Below are 22,634 nucleotides of genomic sequence, written 5' to 3'. Positions count from 1 at the left end.
ACCTACTGGTACTTTACTTCTTAATGCAGTTGGAAACAATTTGATATATGATACAGGATATTTTACCATAACAACATTACAACTTTGTTCGCATTTGACATGTTTTTACACAACTATTGCAGATCAGGAACAATTTCCTCCACTTCCTGCCTAGCTCTCCCATGTGCGAACCCAGTGTGAAGGTTCTGTTGTCTATAGACAATAAAGTCCTTCATACAACCTGGACCTCCTCTGACGAGATGTTAATATCAAAGTAGAGACAGCTGCTCAGGGCTTGATGTCCAGATCCAAACATCAAACTACAGTACAGACCTTATCCTGCTCTCGCTCAGTCAGTCAGTCAGTCAGTCAGTCAGTCAGTCAGTAAGTCAGCCAGCCAGCCAGCCAGCCAGCCAGTCAGTTAGTTAGTTAGTTAGTTTTTATTTATCTCAGTCATTTACAGTACAGTACATTTCAGAATGGGGGTTTCAGAATTACAGTTTGACTGAAAAGGTTTGGGCTGAAGCCGAAGCTTATTATGCCCACCTTTTTAATGATTCAAATAATAGAAGAAAGGGAAAAAAAGGAACAGAAAAAAAACAAAAACAGGAACAATAGCAATGGGAAAAACTGATTATCTGTAGTGATGTGCTTCTTGTATACCAATGATGAACAGAAAATTCATATTTAGCTTAAATGCCTTATACTAGTTACGTTACGCCCACATAGATTTAGCTTTTTTAGAGCGTACTTTTATATTTGAAGTGGTTGCTTCAAATATAGTGTATTTTTGTATTCTCGTTTACTTTTACTGCATGTGTTTGTATATTTATGTTTGAAGTGGTTACTTCAAATAATTTATTTTATATATATATATATATATATATATATATATATATATATATATATTTATATATATATATATATTTATATATATAATTTTGTAATATAATTTTGTAATATCTACTGCCTATGCATATTGTATATATTAAAGTGATTTTATATATTTGTCAATTATCATAGCTTTATATGATTTTTTAAATGTTCTTATGGAGTTGCTCTCTTTTAGTTCTGTATTGAGTTCGTTCCACAGATTCACCCCAATGGCAGATTGACATCTCTCTTTTATGTTAGTTCTTGAGATTTTGATTTTTTTGAATAATCCAGTTCCTCTGAGTTCGTATCTACTCTCCCTGGGTTTGAACAGATCCTGCATGCAGGTTGGAAGTAGCTTATTGTAGATCTTATACATTATTGTAGCTGTGTTGAGATTGACTAGGTCTTCAAGTTTCAGTTTGTTGTTATTTATAAATAGTGTATTTGTTGGTGCACAATATTCAGCCAGATTAATTATTCTTATTGCTTTCTTTTGTAGGAGAAAAATGGGATTTATTATTGTTTTGTATGTGTTTCCCCAGATTTCAGCACAGTAGATTAAATAAGGCAGTATTAATGAGTTATAAAGTGTCTGGAGTGATTTCTTATTAATAATGAATTTCATTTTATACAGAATTGTAATGGTTTTCAGTCAGTCACCTGTCAGCCATCTGTCTGTCTGTCTGTCTGTCTAATACAAAGCACATGTGGGGTTCACATGTGGGGTTCCCATCTCCCTGTTCCCCTTGAACAAACACAACACACACACACACACACACACACTCTCACACACACACACACACACACACACACACACACACACACACACACACACACACACACACACCCTCACACACACACACACACACACACACACACACACACACACACACACACACACACACACACACACACACACACACACACACACACACACACACACATGCACAGAGAGAGAGAGAGAGAGAGAGAGAGTAGCCTTTCCACCTCCTAATACAAAATGACATAACACTGTAGGCCTACATACCATACCATACTGTACCATAGTCAAATTTCTTTGTAATATCAATCGTTATTAAAACTGTACTGAACTATAGACTTCATTTTACAAAGACATGTAAAAAATAAACTCAGAAATGTGAGAAAGATGTCTTTGAAAGATATGTGGAGTCAAAGTGAGACTCATAAGCTTCCAAAAAAGTACTTTACACTGTACTTTACACTGAAGTAAAGTACAGTACTATATTACTGCTCAACATCCCTGTCCCCCATGGCGTGTGATGGGTTAGCTAACACCCCGTTACAAAGCAAAAGGTTAAGTGCTGTCCAATGACCTTTGACCCTCCTCCTCCTCAACACCTGCACTTTAACCATCACTATGCAGATGACTTCACCAACACAAAGGAAAAAGAGGGGGGGGGGGGGGTGTAGGGGGCTCTGGGCTGTTCAGAAAGCAGTCCATGCAACCTTTCCATAGAGGACATCCCCAAGCACACACACGCACTCGCCCTCCCCCCAACCACACATGTTTCGTTCTCTCTGCTCGACCAGTGCATGGCCAGGGTACGGCCTTGGGGAATGATATTAATGACAATATACATCTGATAAGACGAGCCCCCAGACTCCCACCACACGAAAGCTGCTGAGTCTGTTCTTGGACTGCAGACAAACGGCAGAACAAAGTGTTCGGAGAGTGGAGGACAAACGCTTCAACATCATCCAGAGCTCACCTGGCTGCACACAGTCCATACACACAGTGTCTGAAAACGCAGGTAACTTTAAGTTTATATTTGTTTTTGTTGTGCTGTGCATCCTCCATTTGAGTGAGGAGGGTGCCTCGATGGAGAGACCATTGCTGGACAGAGGTGGGTCATTTTTTATTAGACTGTTTACATCTGGCTGGATTGCAAAGAAAGATATTCTTTACCTTTGATCTGGTGAATGGTGCCAACTTAAATCCCATAGCTTACACGCAATGCAATGCTGCCTTGGAGTGGCCTCACAAAATACAGTTGGCAGTGGCACTGCTAGATGGGCACGGATATGGATTTTTGCCTCTTTTCTAGTATAGCCAACATTTTTCTTTAGCCATGTGGTATGCTGAAAAAGCTCATCTGAAGATGTATTGCAGGACATATACATATATTGACACTTACTGTATGATATTTCTGTTTGTCTTGCACCTGGGCCACAGATGTGTATGTTGTAATCTACAGAAAGTTTAATAGTATATAGTAGGGTTTAATATTTTCCCGGATTTGGCTCATTTTAATTCCCGGGAATTTGCGGACCTTTTCCCGGCCTCCCGCGGGAATTCCCGTCAGAAATAAAAACAAAAGAGAAGAAAAAAGTGCCCACCAAAATGCATTTTTATGTATAGATACTTAATATTATCAATAGAATAGTGATTTCATTGTTTAAAACGTTTTATTTATCAACGAAATATGAACATGTACAATGAAATTATTACATTAAATTATTAATAATGTATATAGGCCTAAGCCTACGCTAATCAGAAAGAGTGACACAATACACTTCCCAAGATTGAATACTTTATTAAGCATTTTCTTGAACGAAAAACATTTTTTGAACATCAAATGTTCTTTGAGCTTTTTCTAGAACGAAAAACATGTTTTTTTAAATAAAAGATAATTAACAATGCAATTAGCCGATATACAAGCTCACAACGGTTCACTGTCGCGGTAACATTAAAGCCTCCTATAGGCCTAGGCCTACTGTATGCAACTGAAAATAAACTAGGCAATTAAACAGGCTACTCGTTTTGCTCACTTGAATGACTTGATTACCTTATTTCTCTTCCATTTGGGATTTGAGGAAGTGGGATTTAAGGAAGCAAAGTGCATTAATTGATTTGTCGCTCAGTCTGTTTCTCAGTTTGGTAACGAAAGTGCCGCACACTGAAAAGGCCCGCTCAGATTCCACTGAAGTTGGCGGAATGGTTCCAAGAGCCATGTAGAGGCATTGGAGGTTTTTGGGACGCACTTTGGTTGCTTCAAAGAGCGCAAATTCCTTTGAAATGATTTTCTGCAGGTCATTCCCCGTCTTTTCCTCGGGGTCTGGGCTTCTCATGCACGCATCGATTTCTTGTTGCAGTTGGGCTTGTAGGCTCACGGTAGTCTGACTCGCCTCTTCTTCTGATTCCGTTCCCTCATCTGGTGGTTGGGGCTCCGTGTCACTTACAAACAGGCGTTCGCAGAGACCGAGTGCTGTCCTCATCAATGCATTTTTGGAGGGCATAGCGAACAGCAAATCTGCAGTAGTCACGATCACTGGGTTTTGGAGGTACCTAAACAAATAATGTATAGGTTAAATATAGCCTATATATCAAAATGTAAAGTAATAGGCTATAATAATAATAATAATAATAATAATAATCCTATTATTATTATTATTATATGAACCTGCTTTAATTGGGAAGCTATAACATTATAGCTCCAACAAGTAGGCTATAATATTCAGACTATTACCTGTACAAAGACACAATGTTGTTCAGTCTCCTGTCCCCGAATCTGGTCCTGATGGCCTCCGTCATATCCCGAGAGATGGTGGTGTCCTGTTTCTCCAGCTCGGATAGGATGAACTTGAAAATGCCATCTGCCTTCAGGAGATTTGCTCCTCTTTCGCATAGGCTTTTCACTCCCATCTTCACAGGTTTCAGGCAACTTGCTAGTTCCTTAAGAATGGTCAGCTCATCATTATTGACAATCAGCGATGGCTGAATGTCAACCAGTGCTTTAGAGACGGGGCGATGCAGCGAAATGTACCGATCCACCATGTCACTCATACTGTCCCACCTTGTGCGACAGTCTAGATTGAGCTTCAATTCTTTTCCCAACTCTTCTTTGACGTAAGCCTGCAGTTTCTCGTTGGAAAGAGGAGACCGTCGGAAATGTCTGGCAATCTTTCGAACCTGGGTGGGATAATTGTACGGTGAAAATGGATAATAATTAATTACAATAAAATGGGTCTAATAGGCTGAGTGAGTGAGAAAATAATAAAACTTGTGGTTTGCAACTGCATAACGTTAGTTATATCGAATCACCTTTTCCACGGTGCTGTCCAAATTGGCTCTGGATAGAATTGCTTGCTGCTCCTCGTCATCATCTTCGTCGCCTATCTCCTCGTCCTCATCACTCGTATCCCCAGCATTTGCATACTGGGTCGGCGTTCGTTCTTTTTTTGTGTAGAGTGTATCTGTGACGGCCAGGTGGATGGCGTGGCAATAGCACAGCTGGTGTTCAGGGAGAACCAATTTTCCATACTTCACCATCACAGAGGCGCCGTCGGTGGTGGCACACACGATGTGGTCATCCAGGTTAAGGGAGTAGATTTGAAGTTTATTTTCCAAAAGCTCAACCACTCGCTCTGAGGTCATGCTTCCCTCGATCCGAAAAACCCCCAGGTTCCAATGCTCGTCCTCCGTGTGCAGATTAATGTTCATAAATCGCTTGTTCTGGAGGGAGGTGTATTCATCCATTGTAAGCGAGAAACGAGCACCCGCACCCGCGTTCATTTTAAAGGCATTGACTAGCATGCTCTGTTGCTCCGCCGCATAGCCCTGTACCATCTTTGCTATCTCGTCTGGGTTTTTTGGCAACTTGTAGCCGTCATTCTCCAGGGCATGTCGGAGATAAGCACTCTTTGCAATGGCATTGAATGAAAATCCATCTACCGCGGCCAACTGAGCCAGAATCGCATTCAGTGGTTTCTTTGCAGCGAACATTAGCTTAGTTTGCTTGCTAGTGGAAGGCCCATCTTCCCTCTCAGCAGCAGCTCCGCTGCTCGATTTGTGGGTGGCCAAGTGTCGAGCCAAACCACTAGTTGACCCTCCACAGCATTTATAGATTTTTTTGCAGGTCTTGCATTTAGCTTCACTATCATTTAGTTTTGTGAAATCCGCCCACACTGCTGAAACAGACGCCATGCTTGCACGGGTGGCGAGGATAATGTGGCAAGCAGACTAATTGGCAATTGCCTCTGCGCAGCTGTAGTAGGCCGTTCTAGAAATTAGTGTAATTTCTAACAAGAAAAAAAAAACTCCGGGACGACGGGTCCCGAAATTATTTTCGGGCGGGAAATTGCGTGCCCTATGCCCGGGAGGACCGAAATCCCGGGATCCCGGCATTAAACCCTAGTATATAGCCTAATAATTTTGGAATTACAGTACTTGCACTTGATTTGTGCAATAATGATTGTTTAAATGAAAATGTAAATAACTAAATGATTACATATCTATAATGATATGGTATATGATAACACTATACTGGGTTTATTAGCATTGTTAGGCCTACTTAATTGTTTCCTAAAGTTGCTTCCAAATGTTGTGGCTTTGCCAGGTCTATAGTCTAAAGCAAGTGTCCAAACACAGTGACTTCCCCAGTGCTAATAACAGTAAGCTATGCCACATAAGACATGCCTCATCTTCCAAAAGCCTGAGTATATTTAACTGGATTGAAGTGCAACTGATCGTGAAATGCAGAGCAAATATAGACCGTGCGCAATTAACATAGCTGGCTCAGACACAAAGCCCCTGGCAGGAAATTCGTGTTATCATATTCCTCTGCATGTGTTTCTCTTTAGTGTGTCAAGCAGGTTGGAGCCAACATTTATTATTCTGTCATATTTCGAGCACTCTGAAGACCTGAGTCAACATTTATTTTTACAGTGGGAATATATTGTATACTTCATCCTTGCCGAATACCAACAATTGAATTGTGACATAATGACAATGTGCAGCATTCTATTCATCAAACACATTTATACAGTATTAGATAGAGTGAGTATATGCCTCAACTCATATGCACATGTGTGTAATGTATATTTCATGTAGCCTATAGCTTAGATCAAGGATGGGTGTTGGGTTACTAATGTCCAGGTGTTTGTAAAGAGAGACAGATGTTGAACTGTGACTTGGTAAGATATGGGAAAGGGAGGAAGCTAAAGCGGGCATCTTTGTACCCTAGGATCCCTGTAAGAGAGTTGAAGATAAGATTGGAGAAGACCACTTCATTTTCCTCCATCCACAGTACTCATGACTGAGATGGGTTGGGAATTAGGCTAAACCGGTTGGTGACTCAGCGAACAAAGGCGCATTCCATGTGTTCGGGTTTGAATCCAGAGCCTGCCGTCGAAGCAAGCTGAATCATGTGTTAGATACCTGGCCTAGGGGAGCGAAAATACAGGGGAGACACAGTACTCAAATGAAATATAAATTTATTTAGTAATCAAAATAAGGAATTAAACCAAATCATACCCAAATCAAGAGCAAACAGATGAGGTGTGGAAATCAGTAATCAGTAGTGTAGTGCGTGTATGCATGAGTGAGATGTGTGTGCATGTTGTATGTATTAACCCAAATGCTGAAAAAGGTGCATGGTGGGAGAGGAGCAAAGGAGAACTGAATACAGCAGAACTGAGGAAGGGACTGGGGAGACAGGCTTATATACAGGGCGTCGGCACCGGGCCCAGGTGCCGCCGCTTGACTGATTGTCATGACATCACAGCTCTGCTCCCCAATCCACTGCAAGATGAGGAGAACAGAAATGAGAGTAAGCAAAGTAAAGAAACCATAAACTACTAACCAAAGTGAATAATAACTATAAGATATATAAAGCCACACCAGACCACCTAATATAAGATACCATATACCATAATATACTATATACCCTAATATAGTACAATACATACAGGGGGGCCGTCACACATGTTTTACAAACAGAACTGCGGCTCAAAAAAGCTTACATGTAACATGATGCCTTTTACATCTGGGAGAAGGATCAAGGTTTTTGCATTTAGGTTGAGCAATTTGTGGCATATGGCATAATAGACAAATAAATAAATAAAAATAAACAGATTCTTGCAATATGGTTTCAGTGTTTAAATGGAATGTGTTTCTACAGTGATGTTTATACTTCACACGGTTAAGGGTTCACTTGTGTTGAAGAGACGATTCAACACACATTGCACATCGGCAAACATGAGCCCAGTCTAATGAGCTTGTCACTCACATCCGGCCACAGCCAATCAGGTGGGATTATCCACCGGCATTTGCCGTCATCATCATCAACAGAAATGAAGAAGGTTGCTAACCAACATCCTCTCACAGCGTGAGAACCTTCACCTCTGTTCAAGAACAGTTAGTGTAGGTCAATCCACCCATGAAATCCTCTTAGATTGACTCTGACCTCAATGCACCGTTGTTGTGTGTCTACAAAACATAACATAGACTAGACACTAAAACATCAGTCTGGCTCAGATTTTATTTTTTTATTTTTTGTATCCGTATCAGCAATTATTACATGCAGCCAATGTGTCCCCAATTGTCAAAAAAAGATTGACAACCAATATATCATTAAGTAAATGGTTATGGCAAAGTAAAGCAAAAACTAAGGGTTTTGGACCCACCCAACAGCAACGATTATTCCACCATGCACGACTGCAAAGAGCTACAATGGAGAGCCACAGATGGAGCATGTGTTAGCAGTGAGGGATGAGTTGTCTGCAATTCTAAGTTAGCAAACAAAATGTGGTTTCTGCATAAGTAGGCCATGTTGCAAGCTCTAAAGGGGAAGGCTTAGTGTGCTGTCCACCAGGGGATTATGACCTCTGATTAATGAGAGCATCTGATTGGTCAAGACAAGCTTTGGTGTCACCATCACAGACAGGTTGGCATAAGGACCAGTAGCACAAATACAGGGCAAGACAGGTAGGTTCACACTTTGACACCGTTCTATCGGAGAGAGGACGTACACAAAAGGAATCTTGTTTGGTTCAAGGTAGGTGTGTGTGTCTGGCAGGGAAAGTGCTGAGTGATAAGTTAGTCAACATCAGTCTGGTTAGTGGTTGCAAGCAATTAAGGCTGCATCCGGTAGTGTTGTGTATTGTATGAAAATGTTGCAGTGATATAAGGTTGCATTAAAATACTGTAGGTTGTAATGTCTTGTCTTCCGTGTTGTATATTTTGTCCTCCTAATGTCACAGGCCTGTACTGCTGCTGACATTTTTATATGCTGAGTTAGAACGTTATACAGTGGGTTGTGCCATGAAATTGCTGTCAGGTTCATGAGGAGACGAAGTACAGGTGGAAAGTAATGCAGTAAATGTACTCAATTGCTGTATTTGTCTGCTTTATGCGGAAATATGCCATTCTGCATGAGCACTTTTACATATTGATGCCAATAGGCCTCCTCTACGGCTGTGAATGCTGGACACTTACACAAGCCCTACAGAAATCCCTGGACGGGTGCTACACCAGAATGTTACGTGTGGTACATAACATCAACCAGGATGAGCACATCACCAACAAGCGTCTGTACGGGGCATTACCAAGTGTAACAGAGAAGATAGCAGTAAGGAGGATGAGACTAGCTGGCCACTGCCACCGACATCAAGAACTCCCGGCCAAAAAGCTTGTACTGTGGGAACCAACACAAGGGCATCGATCGAGAGGACGTCCCACACCTACCTACGTGGACGTACTAAAGAAAGATACTGGTGCGGAAAGCACAAAGGAGCTGTCCAGATGTATGGAGAACCGAGATGACTGGAGACGCCAATGGAGGGCTCGTCTGAGGACGACGTAGAGAGAGGCCTACTTTTGTACTTTTACTCTACTACAAAAGTGCGTTTTTAAATGCAGGACTTTTACTTGTTGTGTATTCCTACATTGTTGCATTGCTATTTGCTACTAAGCACTTCTTCCACCACTGCACAAATAGCTCAGTATCTTTTCATTTGCATGGAGGCATGGTTGACTTCACCACTTAAATAATGGAATACAAAATAACAAACAAAATCTGAAAAATCTGCAAGCTCACGTGTGGCGTCACCTACATAACGGCATGCCCAAAATAGGGACACCGGGTTGAAAGTTGTTAAAGCCAGGTCACTGACCTCTGACCTTAGCACAGTGAGATGGTGATTCTTCAGCCACGTGTCTGGAAACAGGTGCGCACATATGGCCTTTGATGTCAGCTCATCCATGAGAAGGGCTGTGATTGTCCTAAACGAGATCCAGACCAACACATGGAGTGTGCGCCAAGAATTTAAACCAGCAACAGATGGCAGCCGAGAAGAATCAAGTGCAGAATGATGGGATGGATATGAGCATTGATGGGTCGAAGAAATTATGATTGAATACCCTTCGTCTAGCCTTCCAATTCTATTCTAGTTTCTTGTGAGTCCTCTGCTGCAGGGGTCATCGCCATGTTGGCTTGTGGTGGACTTTTAGTGTTAAAATTAAATTTGAACACACCACGGACATACAAATTAGAGGACAATAATATTACCAGAAACGCAAAGAGCTAGCCCCGAATGACCATGAATGGTGTTAAGGGGGTCCTTGTAAATAAAAAAATTGAGAACCACCACTAGTTGGAGTCCTAATGTGCCATACATATTGTCATAGTAAATAAGTGTCATACATATTCTGAAGAAAACCTGGAGACTTGACATTCACAAATTGGTTATTATGACCAAATAAGAACATTATAATGGTGTGTAAAAAAGAAAATCTGAAATTTGCCACGGACAAGGCCAAGTCTTTGCCACGGACACATTTGTCTGTGTACGTTTTGATGACCCCTGCTCTGCTGCCTTCATTTGAGGTCTCATTTGAATGAAACTTCATACAAAGGCTCAGTATATTATAGCTTGAATGAGTCAGAGCTCAAGGTCAAGGCCATTTTGATGGGCATGCAGTGTTTTTGTGATCTCTTGTATCTCACGTGAACAGTATTGTCCATATTATGTAGTTCACCCATCCACACAACCAATGTTATAACATTCTCTTCTGTCGAGCTACAGTATGAAAAATACCCTAAAACTGTGGATATGCGGCACATTTATTGTCTGTGTGTCTGAATCCATGCATGAGTTTATGATTGTTTGGTTATGTGGTTGGATACTGTGTGGTACTGTTTTCGCACATGTCTGTTTTGGTTGAATCACTTGATTAAGTTAAGTGGACTTGCCCCCAGTACCATGATAGATGAGGCTTTGAGTTAGGTTAACAGTGAGATCACATGTGATTGTGGCTTGTGGCTAATCAGCTGTAAAGCAATTAAAGTTGACCAAACATATACTGCCTTTAAGTGGTTTATCTCTCATTCAAAGACCAAGGGGATGGTGGATTATCTGGCAATGTTGCCACCTCAATTGACGATTGGCATTAGTGTGCTACCACTTAATTAAGACTACAGTTTTAACTTTGACAAACTTGCAAGGCTTAAGGTTGGTGAGGGGTGCGTTAAGGGTTGGGAGAGGGTTAAGGTTAGGTTTAGGTGTGCTGCCCGGTGGGAGGTTAGGTTTAGGGTGAGGGTTTGAGGTAGGTTGTAGGACAAATGACTGGTCTAACCAATGACTAGTCTAACCTTCTGTGTGTATATGCTCTCTGTTCTGTTTCTAATTGTCTGCTTCTCTCTGTCTCTCTATCTTCTAGGTCAAGCAGTAAAATGGTGCTTCTTCTGAGTCTGGTGTCTGTCGTCTTGGTCATTGGTCCAACACTGGGCCAGGACATGCCATACGAGGACTATATGGCCCAGGTTCAGGCCTGCCCCCATGAGTGTCGCTGCCCCCTGAGCTTCCCTAACGCCGTCTACTGTGATAACAAAAACCTTAAGCGGATCCCCAAAATCCCTCCACACACCTGGTATCTGTACCTACAGAACAACCTCATCGACACGCTGACAGAGGACGCCCTGCGCAATGCCACGCAGCTGCGCTGGCTGAACCTCAACCGCAACAAAATCACGAGCGAGGACATTGAGGAGGGAGCCCTGAAGACCAAGTCTCAGCTGGTGCATCTCTACATGGACGACAACCTCCTGACATCCGTACCGTCTGCCCTGCCGTCCAGCCTGGAACAGCTGCGGCTCTCTCACAACCGCATCTCCAAAATCCCAGCCGGTGTCTTCTCTGGAATGGACAGACTTAACCTCCTGGACCTTCAGGGGAACAAGCTGATGGACGACGCGGTTACTGAGGTGAACATGAAGGGTCTGAACGGACTGGTTCAGCTTAATCTAGCCAAAAACCAGCTGAGCAGCATGCCCCTGGGTTTACCGTCCACCACTACGCAACTCTTCCTAGATGGCAACAACATTGAGACGATCCCAGCTGAGTACTTTAAGGGCTTGCCTAAGATTGCATTCCTCAGGCTCAACCGCAACAAGCTCGGCAGCAGCGGGCTCCCCAGGGACGTGTTCAACATCTCCAGCATTCTGGACTTGCAGCTGTCCCATAACCAGCTGACAGAAGTTCCCATCATTCCACAAGGGCTTGAACACCTGCACCTTGACCACAATAAGATCAAGAGTAAGTCTGTGTCTTATGATGTTGCAAAGGCTAGAGAGACTGTACGTGAGATCTGTATGTAAGCAAAGCCTTGTTTATGTTAGTAAAGGAGGAATGAAAACATGTCTAAAACTTCAAAGTATCATAGCAAAATATGTATTGGGGGATGCGGGTGGTGGCAGGTAGAGTTCTGCACAGGACTGTTTTCTTAGTCATGCTTAGGGTTGGGAGTGGGACCCGGAACCTGTTCTGTTTCAGACCCGGTTCCGTGATTGAAAACCACCGCCGGTTCCATCAAATTTGCATTAGCGGTTCTGCTGTCTTCATTTGGCTCAGCTGTGTTTGCACCCCTGCATGCAAGCGGCTGTGGTGACGTCACGCCACCTACCGTACATGTGTGAGAAGGGGCCGGAACTTCGAGTGAGATGGTCGAGTGTAGTAGCAAAAACAGCAGCATATCGAACAAACACAAAAGTCATCAGGAGTGTGATTGGACTTTACCAGTGGGTGCCAGTCACAGACATAGGCTACAAGTTCCATCTAAGATATATGCAAAGGAACGGCTGAAGTGCTGCCTGGGCTCGAGTTTTGCTTGCTCAAAAATAATCCACTTTGTGTTTGCCCTGTGGTGGATGGCACAGAGCTGCGTAGCGGAATACGCGGAATACGCTACAAATTAATTAATATATTAATTAATGGCTAGTACGACCCGACAAAATATGTGACCAATTGGGCTCGCCCAAGTTGAAATAATAGTCATACAATTTCTAATAGTGTTCTTTTAATAATTATTTTTTGCTGTAACCTAGTAATCACGCCAGATAATCACTTTATTATAAGCAGAAATTATACTTATTATAATAATACTTATTATTATTAATATTTTCATCCCTTCTACTATATATATATATATATATATATATATATATATGAACCAGACTCATTAATAGGGAACCAGAACCGTTAAAATGTAATCCCGACTCCCAACCCTAGTCAAGCTGTCCTCTATTTTGTTGATTGTAAATATTGTAAATATGTATGTAATATGTACATATTATCTAAGGGGAACATGAAGTTGGAATTTGAGATTTTCAAATAAATAATTTATTGTTTTTTTTGTTTTTCTTTTCAAACAGGTGTGAATGGATCCGATATCTGTCCTGTGTCACCTGATGCTTTGGATGACAGCAACAATGTTGACAACAACCTTGCTCCTAGGCTGCGGTACCTCCGACTGGATGGCAATGAGATCAAGCCACCGATTCCAAGGGACGTCATAATGTGTTTCCGTCTCCTCAGGTCTATCGTCATCTAACATTCATTATAATCTCCCAGGATCTGATGAGCCAGCTCAGGAATGGCAACAGGACATGACAGCATAATGACTAAGATGATAGACATTTAGCTAACAGTAGAAAATGATCAGATTTCAAGGGAATTTGAACAGAACATTCAAGGATCTAGATTGCCTGACAATATAGATTATTAAATGACATTGCAGTATCAACTGTTGACCACTAGTTGTGCCTTGTATTGGTATGAACAACTGAATGTGATATAAGACCTTTTTTTAAAGAATTAGTCTTTAATTTACCATAACTGTGACTAAGATAGCATATAAGACAAATATGTGTTTAGCGTCTTTATCCCCGATGTCCAGGGGGGATGCTTGTGAGTGCTTAACCCCTTACTTTGGAACTTTTTATATTGTTCCTAGAATACATTTTTGACAGTATTTTTTATTGTACTTTTTTTTTAAAGGATATTAAGGTATCATAAGCTCTTGTACAAAAACAGAATTCCAAAAAACATGTATACTGGCATGTTTAGGTAACTTATTTTATTTAAAGTTTAAAGTCATGTCCATTGAGATTTCATACCCGTCCCTCCTTAACGTTTTATAATGACAAATGACTTACTAACAGTATTTTTTAAACTACTAACACTCTTTTGATATGTTTTCCCCCATATGAGGTTCAATGTAATCAAATAAAACATGAAAATAAACGGTGTACCCAATTGATGATTTACTGTCATGAATAACAATTCATTGAGTGAGTGTGTGTGTGTGTGTGTGTGTGTGTGTGTGTGTGTGTGTGTGTGTGTGTGTGTGTGTGTGTGTGTGTGTGTGTGTGTGTGTGTGTGTGCGTGCGTGCGTGCGTGCCGGCAGCCAGCGAAAACTAGAGTTTTCAACAGTCCCGAAAATGAAGGCCCGGACCTACCTGGGCCCTCATCAAACCCTGTACAATCAAGACACTGCCCCCGCCACCCTTACATCTCCATATATGGAGCTGACCTGTTCTGACATTCCATATGTTGATCTGACCTCATCAAACCCTGTACAGTACACTCAAGACACACTCCATATATGGCCAGTACAGAATTCATTCCATATGTTGATCTGACCCCCCATGCCAAAGCGCCAGCGCTCGCCCAGCAGTCTGCTGTCACCCAGGCAGAATTTCTTTTATTTTCATCCATGAAAATTCCTCTAATCTGGTGTACAGGTGATGACATGCACATAACATGCATAATAGAATTACAAATTATTTATTTCTTTATAATGGGAGAATTGGCACTCAGAGCCTAAACTGGTGACCACCAGGTGGCGCTGAAAGAGTTTTAATAATGACACTGAATCTGCATAACCCACAAGCAGTTGTTTGACCTCCTAATTTGTGGAGAGGAACTCAGTTTGGCTCCTCCCCTTTCTTAGTCCACTTCCTCCCTATTTTTTGTTGTTGCAGTTTCATAGCGTTGGTCACGTGCCCCCCAAAAAACAGACCTACAAGCTATCAATATCCTGGCTGGGGGGGCGGCGGCGGTGGCTCAGGGGTAGAGTGGCCGGATGGTAACCGCAAGGTTCCCAGTTCAAACCCGGGCTCCCACAGAGTTAGTGTCGAAGTGTCTTTGAGCAAGACACTGAACCCCTAATTGCTCCTGATATGCTGGTTGGTGCCTTGCATGGTTTCCTCTTTCATCGGTGTATGAATGTGTGTGTGAATGTAATGCACAATCTATAGAAAGCGCCTTGGATAAAGGCGCTATATAAATGCACCATTTACCATCCTACAACATGACGTGTTGATACCGTATCAGTTATTTACAGAGAATACAAATACAAATAAGCATTTGGTGACTAAATAAGCCTGTAACATTACACTAACATTACGTGATTTGGTGGTTGATAATCTACTTTCAATTGATAAATGTAACACTATAAGTGTAGCCAGCTGTGGAGGGACTGAAGGCACAGTAAAGTCAAATGTATAATGTACTTCCTTGCGAAACGGCGCCGCTCACAGGAAAAATGTGTGAGGTGTTATTCACTTAAAAGTCATGGGTTGTTTTTCTCCAGAAAAGTTTTTCCGGAAAGTAGGCTAACTTAAATGTGTTGGGTACCTTACCAATTATCCGAGAACAGTCATAGAGATTGCAATCACTGTCTTGTCGCACAGCAAAACCCCAACTGTCTATTTAACACAGGGGGGTACAAATGGAACCAAATACACTCCCAGCGTGCATGGATGGTTATTACACAGTAACATCGAGCCAAATTGCACAAGGTTCTTTTCAAGAGGTCTTGGCAGATTTTGAATCCGGCTTGCCTCCTATAGCAGGTGCACAGCATTCCATCTCCTTTTCCCTTCACTCATCAAAAGCTCTAGAGTTTCCCCCACAGGAGAGTGAAAGAAGGAAGAGAGAGGTGGGAGGGTGGAATCAAATTGTGACTGAATAAATCCAATGCATGAAAACCAGCCGAAAACTTCCTGTGCGTGTCCCTTTGCTGCGAATACAGACGCGCGTGTCACTGCGTGCGGGCGCATTTGTGCCAGATAGGTTCCGTTTTACATGTAAACTTTTAGATTTTAAGGATGGAGCCGATATATAGGACCTCTCCTCCATCATCATACACCATCAGAACACTCAATCAGAATGAGTTCACATCAAGTCATTCTCTGTCTTTAAGGGAGCCTGTCACGTCTAACATGCAACCGACCTCGGCTCTGTACTTAAGGAGGAGGCAGTATAGACTAGAGCAGTTCAGCCGGCGACAGTGAACACGCGGAGAGAGAGAGAGAGAGAGAGAGAGAGAGAGAGAGAGAGAGAGAGAGAGAGAGAGAGAGAGAGAGAGCAGAGGCCTTTCCAGGCAGGGACTTCCTCTCAGTAGCATGCTAACAGGGGCTCCTGACAGAGGTCCCATTGTGTGCAGGGGCCCCACAGATCCCCCCCATACATGAAAGCAGCACATGCCAAGGTTTCACCTCTGGGAAAGGCAGACAAATACTGATTAAACCACACTACTCTAGAAAAATAAAGGATACTCTTGTATGGGATAAAAAGGGTTTTTGCTTTCGGGGCGGGGAGGCCTCTTTCTGTCTGTGGTGTGTGTGTGTGTGTGTGTGTGTGTGTGTGTGTGTGTGTGTGTGTGTGTGTGTGTGTGTGTGTGCGTGTGTGCGCGTGTGCGCGTGTGTGCACATGTGTAGTGGTAGTGGTGTTGCACAGGGCCGTGCATGTGGGTGAAGAGGGTGGGTGCACTCAGAGTGACCAAAAGCAATTTGCTTCGCTCCAATCGGTCTCAGTGGCTACGTTCACGTACAGCCTGCAGCCACTCGGGTCTGCAAGAGCACACAGACGCTACAGACACACACACACACACACACACACACACACACACACACACACACACACACACACACACACACACACCTTGACACACCTATAAACATACGCAGGCACACACACACACACACCCTCCCTCCTCTTCAAGGCACCCTGCACGACCTCTCACCATTGGCCAGGTCCCCGAACCCTCAGCATCTCCATCACGGCTGAAGGGACCATTCGGGAAAGCAAGAGTCAGAGGTAAGCGTTCTTGGTACTATCTTCATGTTGGCTGAGTGGCTGTCTGGTACAGCAGGGGATTAGACAGGCAGACGGGCTGAAACGGCTACAAACAATGTCGCCGTTCTCCATAGGAGGACGTGGAGGAACAGGCTAGCTAATTGGTTTCTGATTAGTTGGTTAATTGGCCTGCTGGTTACTTTCAGGATCGTTTGAGTTGGGATTTTTGCAGATTTCTGAAGGTTGGATGTATTTTATTTTCTGTTGGCATTGACGATTTATACCAGAACACAAAAAAGGAGGATTGAATGCATGTCATTTAGATACAGCTAGTCGACCGGCAGGTGATTTTCGGGAAATGTGGCAACTGCAGTTGTTAGCCACTCACTCATTTGGGAGTGTACTTTGCATTTAATTATTTTTGCTTTCGCACGGCATTCATCATCATTGAGATGAAGATCAAAGGCGCCAGGTTGAATGTATTTCCTTGGCTCATTTTGAATAGAATATACACCCATCAACTTGTCAGAATTCATGATGATGATATGGCTAGCAATGCTTACAGCATCAACCATCAAGAATACTGCAGAGAATCTCACAGAATTAGGGTCAGTTTGTTGTCCTTAAATCACCACAGAATCCTTTGAGTTTAGTCCTTTGCAACTTAAATGTATTCCAATGAAATTAATTTGCTGTTTTTTTTTATTCTCACCGATTGTTGTTACAACGTCCTGATGTGTTTCACTATTTAAATACCAAAGGAAGTCAAGTGAAGTTTGCTTGTGGCTTTAAAGGGGGGGGGGGGAAGCAGAATCACTGGATATCAGGAATGTCCAACGCAAAGCAAACATAACACAGAGCAGTCTGTAGCTACACTCATGCACTGTACACTCATACACAGCCTGTATAAAAGCACACCTCTGTCTGTAGCATAGACCTTCTTTCAGCGTAGCCATGCTGCGTTTCATGAGCTTCGTGACATTATGAGAACTGACAGAAAATCCATTTCACGGGGGACACTTACCAATCACCTGATCCTTAAATTTGTATCAATAGGAGGCACTCACAGTATTTTGAACATACTCAAAGAGATAATGATTATGCTGATTGCTTTGCCTGCAGGTCTGCTCTGCACCACCCATTCCCACATCAACAAACATGAGATTTATGACTCTTTTTTTGTGCATTTCCTATCTGTCCACATGCCCAAAATAGCTGCGGCATTGCTCAATGTCCTGGTGTGTTTTAGAGAGTGTACATCTCTGAGTATACGTGACTTTGCGAGAGTGTGTGTTTGTGTGGTGTGTGTGTGTGTGTGTGTGTGTGTGTGTGTGTGTGTGTGTGTGTGTGTGTGTGTGTGTGTGTGTGTGTGTGTGTGTGTGTGTGTGTGTGTGTGTGTGTGTGTGTGCGCATGTGTGTGTGCGCCTGTGTGTGTTTAGGCACCCTCAGAGCTGAATGAAGCTTTCCCTTGCAACCGTAACTCACTGCCATCCTGTCCACAAACCTCGTGGAATTTCGAGCTTGAGTGCTGAGACAGGCAGAGACCCGGGCCTCATAAAGAACCTCTGTAAGGGGCGAGGGGGCGAGTCAGCTTAGAAACCTCTCTCTCTCTCTCTCTTTCCTCAGTCTCTCATCTAACCCTGAGGGCCAACATCTTGTCCACATCTCTCTCTCTCTCTTACATTTCACTGCTTCTTTCTCCTCTTCCCCTTCCCTGCTCTCCATTTCTCTGACCCAGCCTAGAGGACTCTCTGGATATGATGCTCCTTTACATTTGCTTGCGTTACGTACTGCAATGATCCACCTCATACTGTAGGTCTGCTCTGATGTCACTATAGCGCACCTGCCGTTGGGGGGAGAACTCCCCAAACATCAGACTAGATTAGTTCTGAAGGTTATTTTCTGCACACATGTGCTTTCAGTCTGCAAACACACGCTAAGCTAATTACCTCTTTCTCAATGGGATACAGGGATCATGCCTGAACTTAAATGACCACTTGACCACTTTTCAATAGGTCCTTACTAATAATAAAATAATAAAATGGCACAAATTTTTCCTACTCAGTCTGTATCTCATAGAAGGGCTGTGGGCAGTTCAGAACAGTGACATCATCGTCAGGCAGAGACAAGACAAGATGTTTTTACAAAAATGTTTAGATTTGTATTCCATTATCACATTGCAATAGAAAGCCTGTCAGTTTCTATTAGCTTGGATTCTCCATCGATGATGTCACTGGTGGACGGGTTTCTGAACTGCCCACAGCCCTCCTATGAGACACAGACTGAGTAGAAAAACATTGTGCCATTTTTATCATGATTATTAGTGAGGACCTATTTTATGAAGATAGGTTGAAAAGTGGTGAAGTGGTCTTTAAACAACTTTGAGCTGTGTGAATACAGTGCTGGTGAAAGGGGAATAGATGGCAGGGACAGTGCTTTCACATAGCTGAATTATGTGGAAAAATACTACAGAGTCAACACTACAGAGTGTCTGTAGTGTGTCCCGATTTCAAACTTCCAACGCAAACTGGTTTTACTGACTGTTTCTTGCCATCTGTTGACACTGATACACAAGTAGGAAAAGTATAGTAACTGAAGACCTGACCACAGACAGCAGGAATTTAAATATTCTCCAATAACATTATATCCAAATAACTTGCTTGCCAAATCGTCCCCCAACAACCATCTCTGAATTATCCCTGTGTAGACCAATGAAAATATTCTCATGGTCCATTATCAGATCATCAACTCTGACCTGATTTGAGCCAAGATGGCAGCTCCCGGAACAGTGGACCCCTGGAAGGGAAGGCAGGGGCCCTCATATTCAGCTTCTTAGGCTGTCTGCACCTCAGTAATGAGTCGTTGTGCATTGTTGACCCGGTGTCAGGCACTGGTCCTTGGCATACCACTCTATCTATCTACTCAGGTCGCAAACACTTAGTGCGATGAAGAATACACGAATAAAGAGTTTGACGATTGTTGAAATATACATGAAATATACATATCTTTTCTACATGGAAAAACTCGAGGGTTATAACATGGTATGTCCTATATCATAGAAACTAGTATTAGCTTAAAGATGGAGTGCCACAATTCTTCCAGTTTTTCATGTGTCTATGAGGTGACAGTACTTCATTAGACACTTTGGAGTCGTGTTTATGTGCAATGATGTATTCCCTTGTATTTAGAGTTTCCTACTGGAGGCTGAACCTTGACAGTCAAACGTGCCAATGAAAAAAACTGTAATATAGTGACTTCACATTATCAGCCCCTCCCCTAACCCCTCCCCCTTTATCATAAACTACAGCTGTGGGTGGGGCTTAAGTTCAGGTGGATCACCACCCATCACCACCCACCAGGCAAACCAGGCATACTTAATGAACTGGTGGGGGTGCCCACATAAAAGCGACATTTAAACAAATACTGTACACTTTTAAAATTCATGCATTGTTTAGGTCTTGCATAGAATGCAAAAAAAGATTGTTTGCATTGCAAGTTGATTTCCAAGTAGTGACAACTCAGATTTGATGCATTTTCAGCAGTGAATCATAACAATCAGCTCATGTTCCACTAGGCCGATGCTCGTTGGGAACGCATGTCGTCCAGTTACGCGATACCCGCTGTCCCTTCTAACACTGCAGTACCCATTGCCATAGTACTCTGACTGACTCAGTACATCACCCCTTCGTTGTCCTAGGGCAGGCAATAGGCCATTCTGAGTTTGAAGTCGATCAGTTGTATTCTTGGGATAATTCTGGGATACGCGAGGGACACACACAGAGATAGGACTAGGCCAGTGGCTATTGGGACTGCATGATGCCCGTGGGAAAAAACTCCCTACTCGGCAAATCACTCTGTCGGTCTTTGGCAATACGCACACCAAGTTTGCAGTCAATCGGGTGGACGGTTCTCAGAGTTATGTGGGGGAAACGCACACGCACACACAGAGATTCTGTGATCATGTGCATCCAAACAGAAGATCTGCAAAATAATTTAAATGGAATCCGCAGACTCATGCTGTTTATTAGCTGCCACTGCTCAGCATTTCGATCTCTCAGGTGGACCTTGATGAAGATCCTTGCAGGCATTGAAACATTGATCTGCAATCTTGCAATAAACAGTGGGAGCTGTCATGTCACTTGTGCAGACTATTTTATTTTTTATTTTTCATATACAGTACAGTATGTAGCACTTCAAATCGTCTGATGCTCCACTAACGCTACCATTTGTTCTTCATATCTAGGTGAGGATGAGGATTCTTATGCGGGTTGTGTTGGGACTCTTCGTCCTCAAGTGGTGGTAGGCCAGGCCCGAACCGCCCGACAAGTGGAATTAGACACATATGATGGCGCCAACTATGATGTGGATCTAGAAAACTTAAATTTGGAAAACCAGGATATCTACGATTATGAAGATGGTTGACAATTGATGAACCTCAGGTAAGAAACATTTGGCCCACCAACATGCACTCGCACGCACACACCGGTGCACACATGCACGCACGCACGCACGCACACACACACACACACTCACACGCACACGCACACGCACACACACACGCACAGTCACAAGTCACACAGTATACCTTAATTATTTAACACTGGTATGGATTGCTCAGATTTTGGTGATTGGTGTTGTGAATCGACTGACCATATACTGTAGAAAAATCACACCTGTGTGAACCGAGTGGTGCAAACTCCCCTCTCTCTCTCTCTCTCTCTCTCTCTCTCTCTCACAGCACTACCCCTCTCTCTGTTTCTGGCACCCCCTCTGGTATTAATAAATGCACCACGCGCAGCATTACCCCGTGTTCCAATTTCACGCATGCGCACACGACTCGTGCTCATGACTACACACAGGTACACAGGTACACGGACATTGCACTACACACACAGGTACACGGACATTGCTGGTTGTAGGAGTGGTTGCACCACTCAAAAATGGAATGCTTAAGATGAGCTGCAGATATATTGCAAGATGCAATGAAATGCAATGATTCCATAATCAACAGTCTGTCCCAGGCCTGGTAAAGAAAATATTTAACTCATTGAAGATTCGGTCACAGTTGAACATCTATCATTTTAATTGCATTTAAACTTGTGAAGTACTGCTGTACTTACACAGTATGTGAGTTAGGCTTTTATAAAGATTTCTATTTTACATTTTGCCAAATGATGCATAGGTCACACTAGTAAACATGCTCACAAGCATGGACAGCCTGCATAGTGCACCACTGAACTTAACTGTGATTAATGTTCTCTTAGAAAGTAACTTTCGTATGGATTTTTCGTATGGATATTTGCTTGTAATGAATGCAATGGTTGATTCCCGTTTCTAGATCCATGTCATTTTGGTTTCTACGTCAAGTTCAAAAATCTAGGATAGCACACAAAGCTCACATTAGCACATGTATGCATTGTTCAAGCTATATGCTTATCACAGGTAGCCCAGTGTAAGATGTAGGATGAAGGAAAACAATCATCCCAAAAAGAAATATTTTTAACTTCATCACCCCACAGGTGATGAAGACCTGTGGGTCGAAATATTGTAATAGAAAACACAAATGTGATATTGGAGTATTTGAGCAAGTGTGCAAAAGCAATAAGCCACAAGAGGTCTCT

At 42.7% G+C, this 22,634-nt stretch overlaps 2 protein-coding genes across 6 annotated transcripts in view; both read left to right on the top strand.

Annotated features, from left to right (window-relative positions):
- The first annotated feature begins 2,578 nt into the window (after positions 1–2,578).
- Positions 2,579–14,102, top strand: kera (keratocan). 3 transcript variants are annotated; one of them, XM_083794484.1, is made up of 3 exons: positions 2,579–2,637; positions 11,324–12,189; positions 13,305–14,102. In XM_083794484.1, exons 2-3 carry the CDS (start codon positions 11,328–11,330, stop codon positions 13,481–13,483), a joined length of 1,041 nt encoding a protein of 346 aa, XP_083650610.1. In that variant the 5' UTR covers positions 2,579–2,637; positions 11,324–11,327; the 3' UTR covers positions 13,484–14,102. The 3 variants fall into 3 exon arrangements, with proteins under 3 accessions (XP_083650610.1, XP_083650609.1, XP_083650608.1); XM_083794483.1 differs by having other exon boundaries at positions 2,580–2,627; positions 11,315–12,189; XM_083794482.1 differs by lacking the exon at positions 2,579–2,637 and adding an exon at positions 8,609–8,651 and having other exon boundaries at positions 11,315–12,189.
- Positions 14,103–16,759: 2,657 nt separating this feature from the next.
- Positions 16,760–22,634, top strand: part of LOC310853763 (uncharacterized protein) — a 26,969-nt gene continuing 21,094 nt past the window's right edge. For 2 of the 3 annotated variants that reach the window (XM_083758198.1, XM_083758196.1), the window contains exon 1: positions 16,760–17,034. The gene's annotated coding sequence lies outside the window, so the exon portion shown is untranslated. Of the gene's footprint in view, positions 17,035–17,108; positions 17,256–22,634 lie in introns of those variants that run through there. The other variant, XM_083758197.1, reaches the window with a different exon arrangement.

This window comes from Protomyctophum parallelum (assembly GCF_964188405.1).
Source record: "Protomyctophum parallelum genome assembly, chromosome: 22".
Lineage (NCBI taxonomy): Eukaryota > Metazoa > Chordata > Actinopteri > Myctophiformes > Myctophidae > Protomyctophum > Protomyctophum parallelum.
Note: the sequence above shows the minus strand (reverse complement) of the source record. Positions and strands in the feature narration are given on the sequence as shown.

Bases quoted from the DNA above. Each gene is read 5' to 3' on its own strand.
- kera (XM_083794484.1), top strand. From the start codon at position 11,328: ATGGTGCTTCTTCTGAGTCTGGTGTCTGTCGTCTTGGTCATTGGTCCA. The intron at 12,190-13,304 runs GTAAGTCTGTGT...CTTTTCAAACAG, and splicing joins TGACCACAATAAGATCAAGA to GTGTGAATGGATCCGATATC.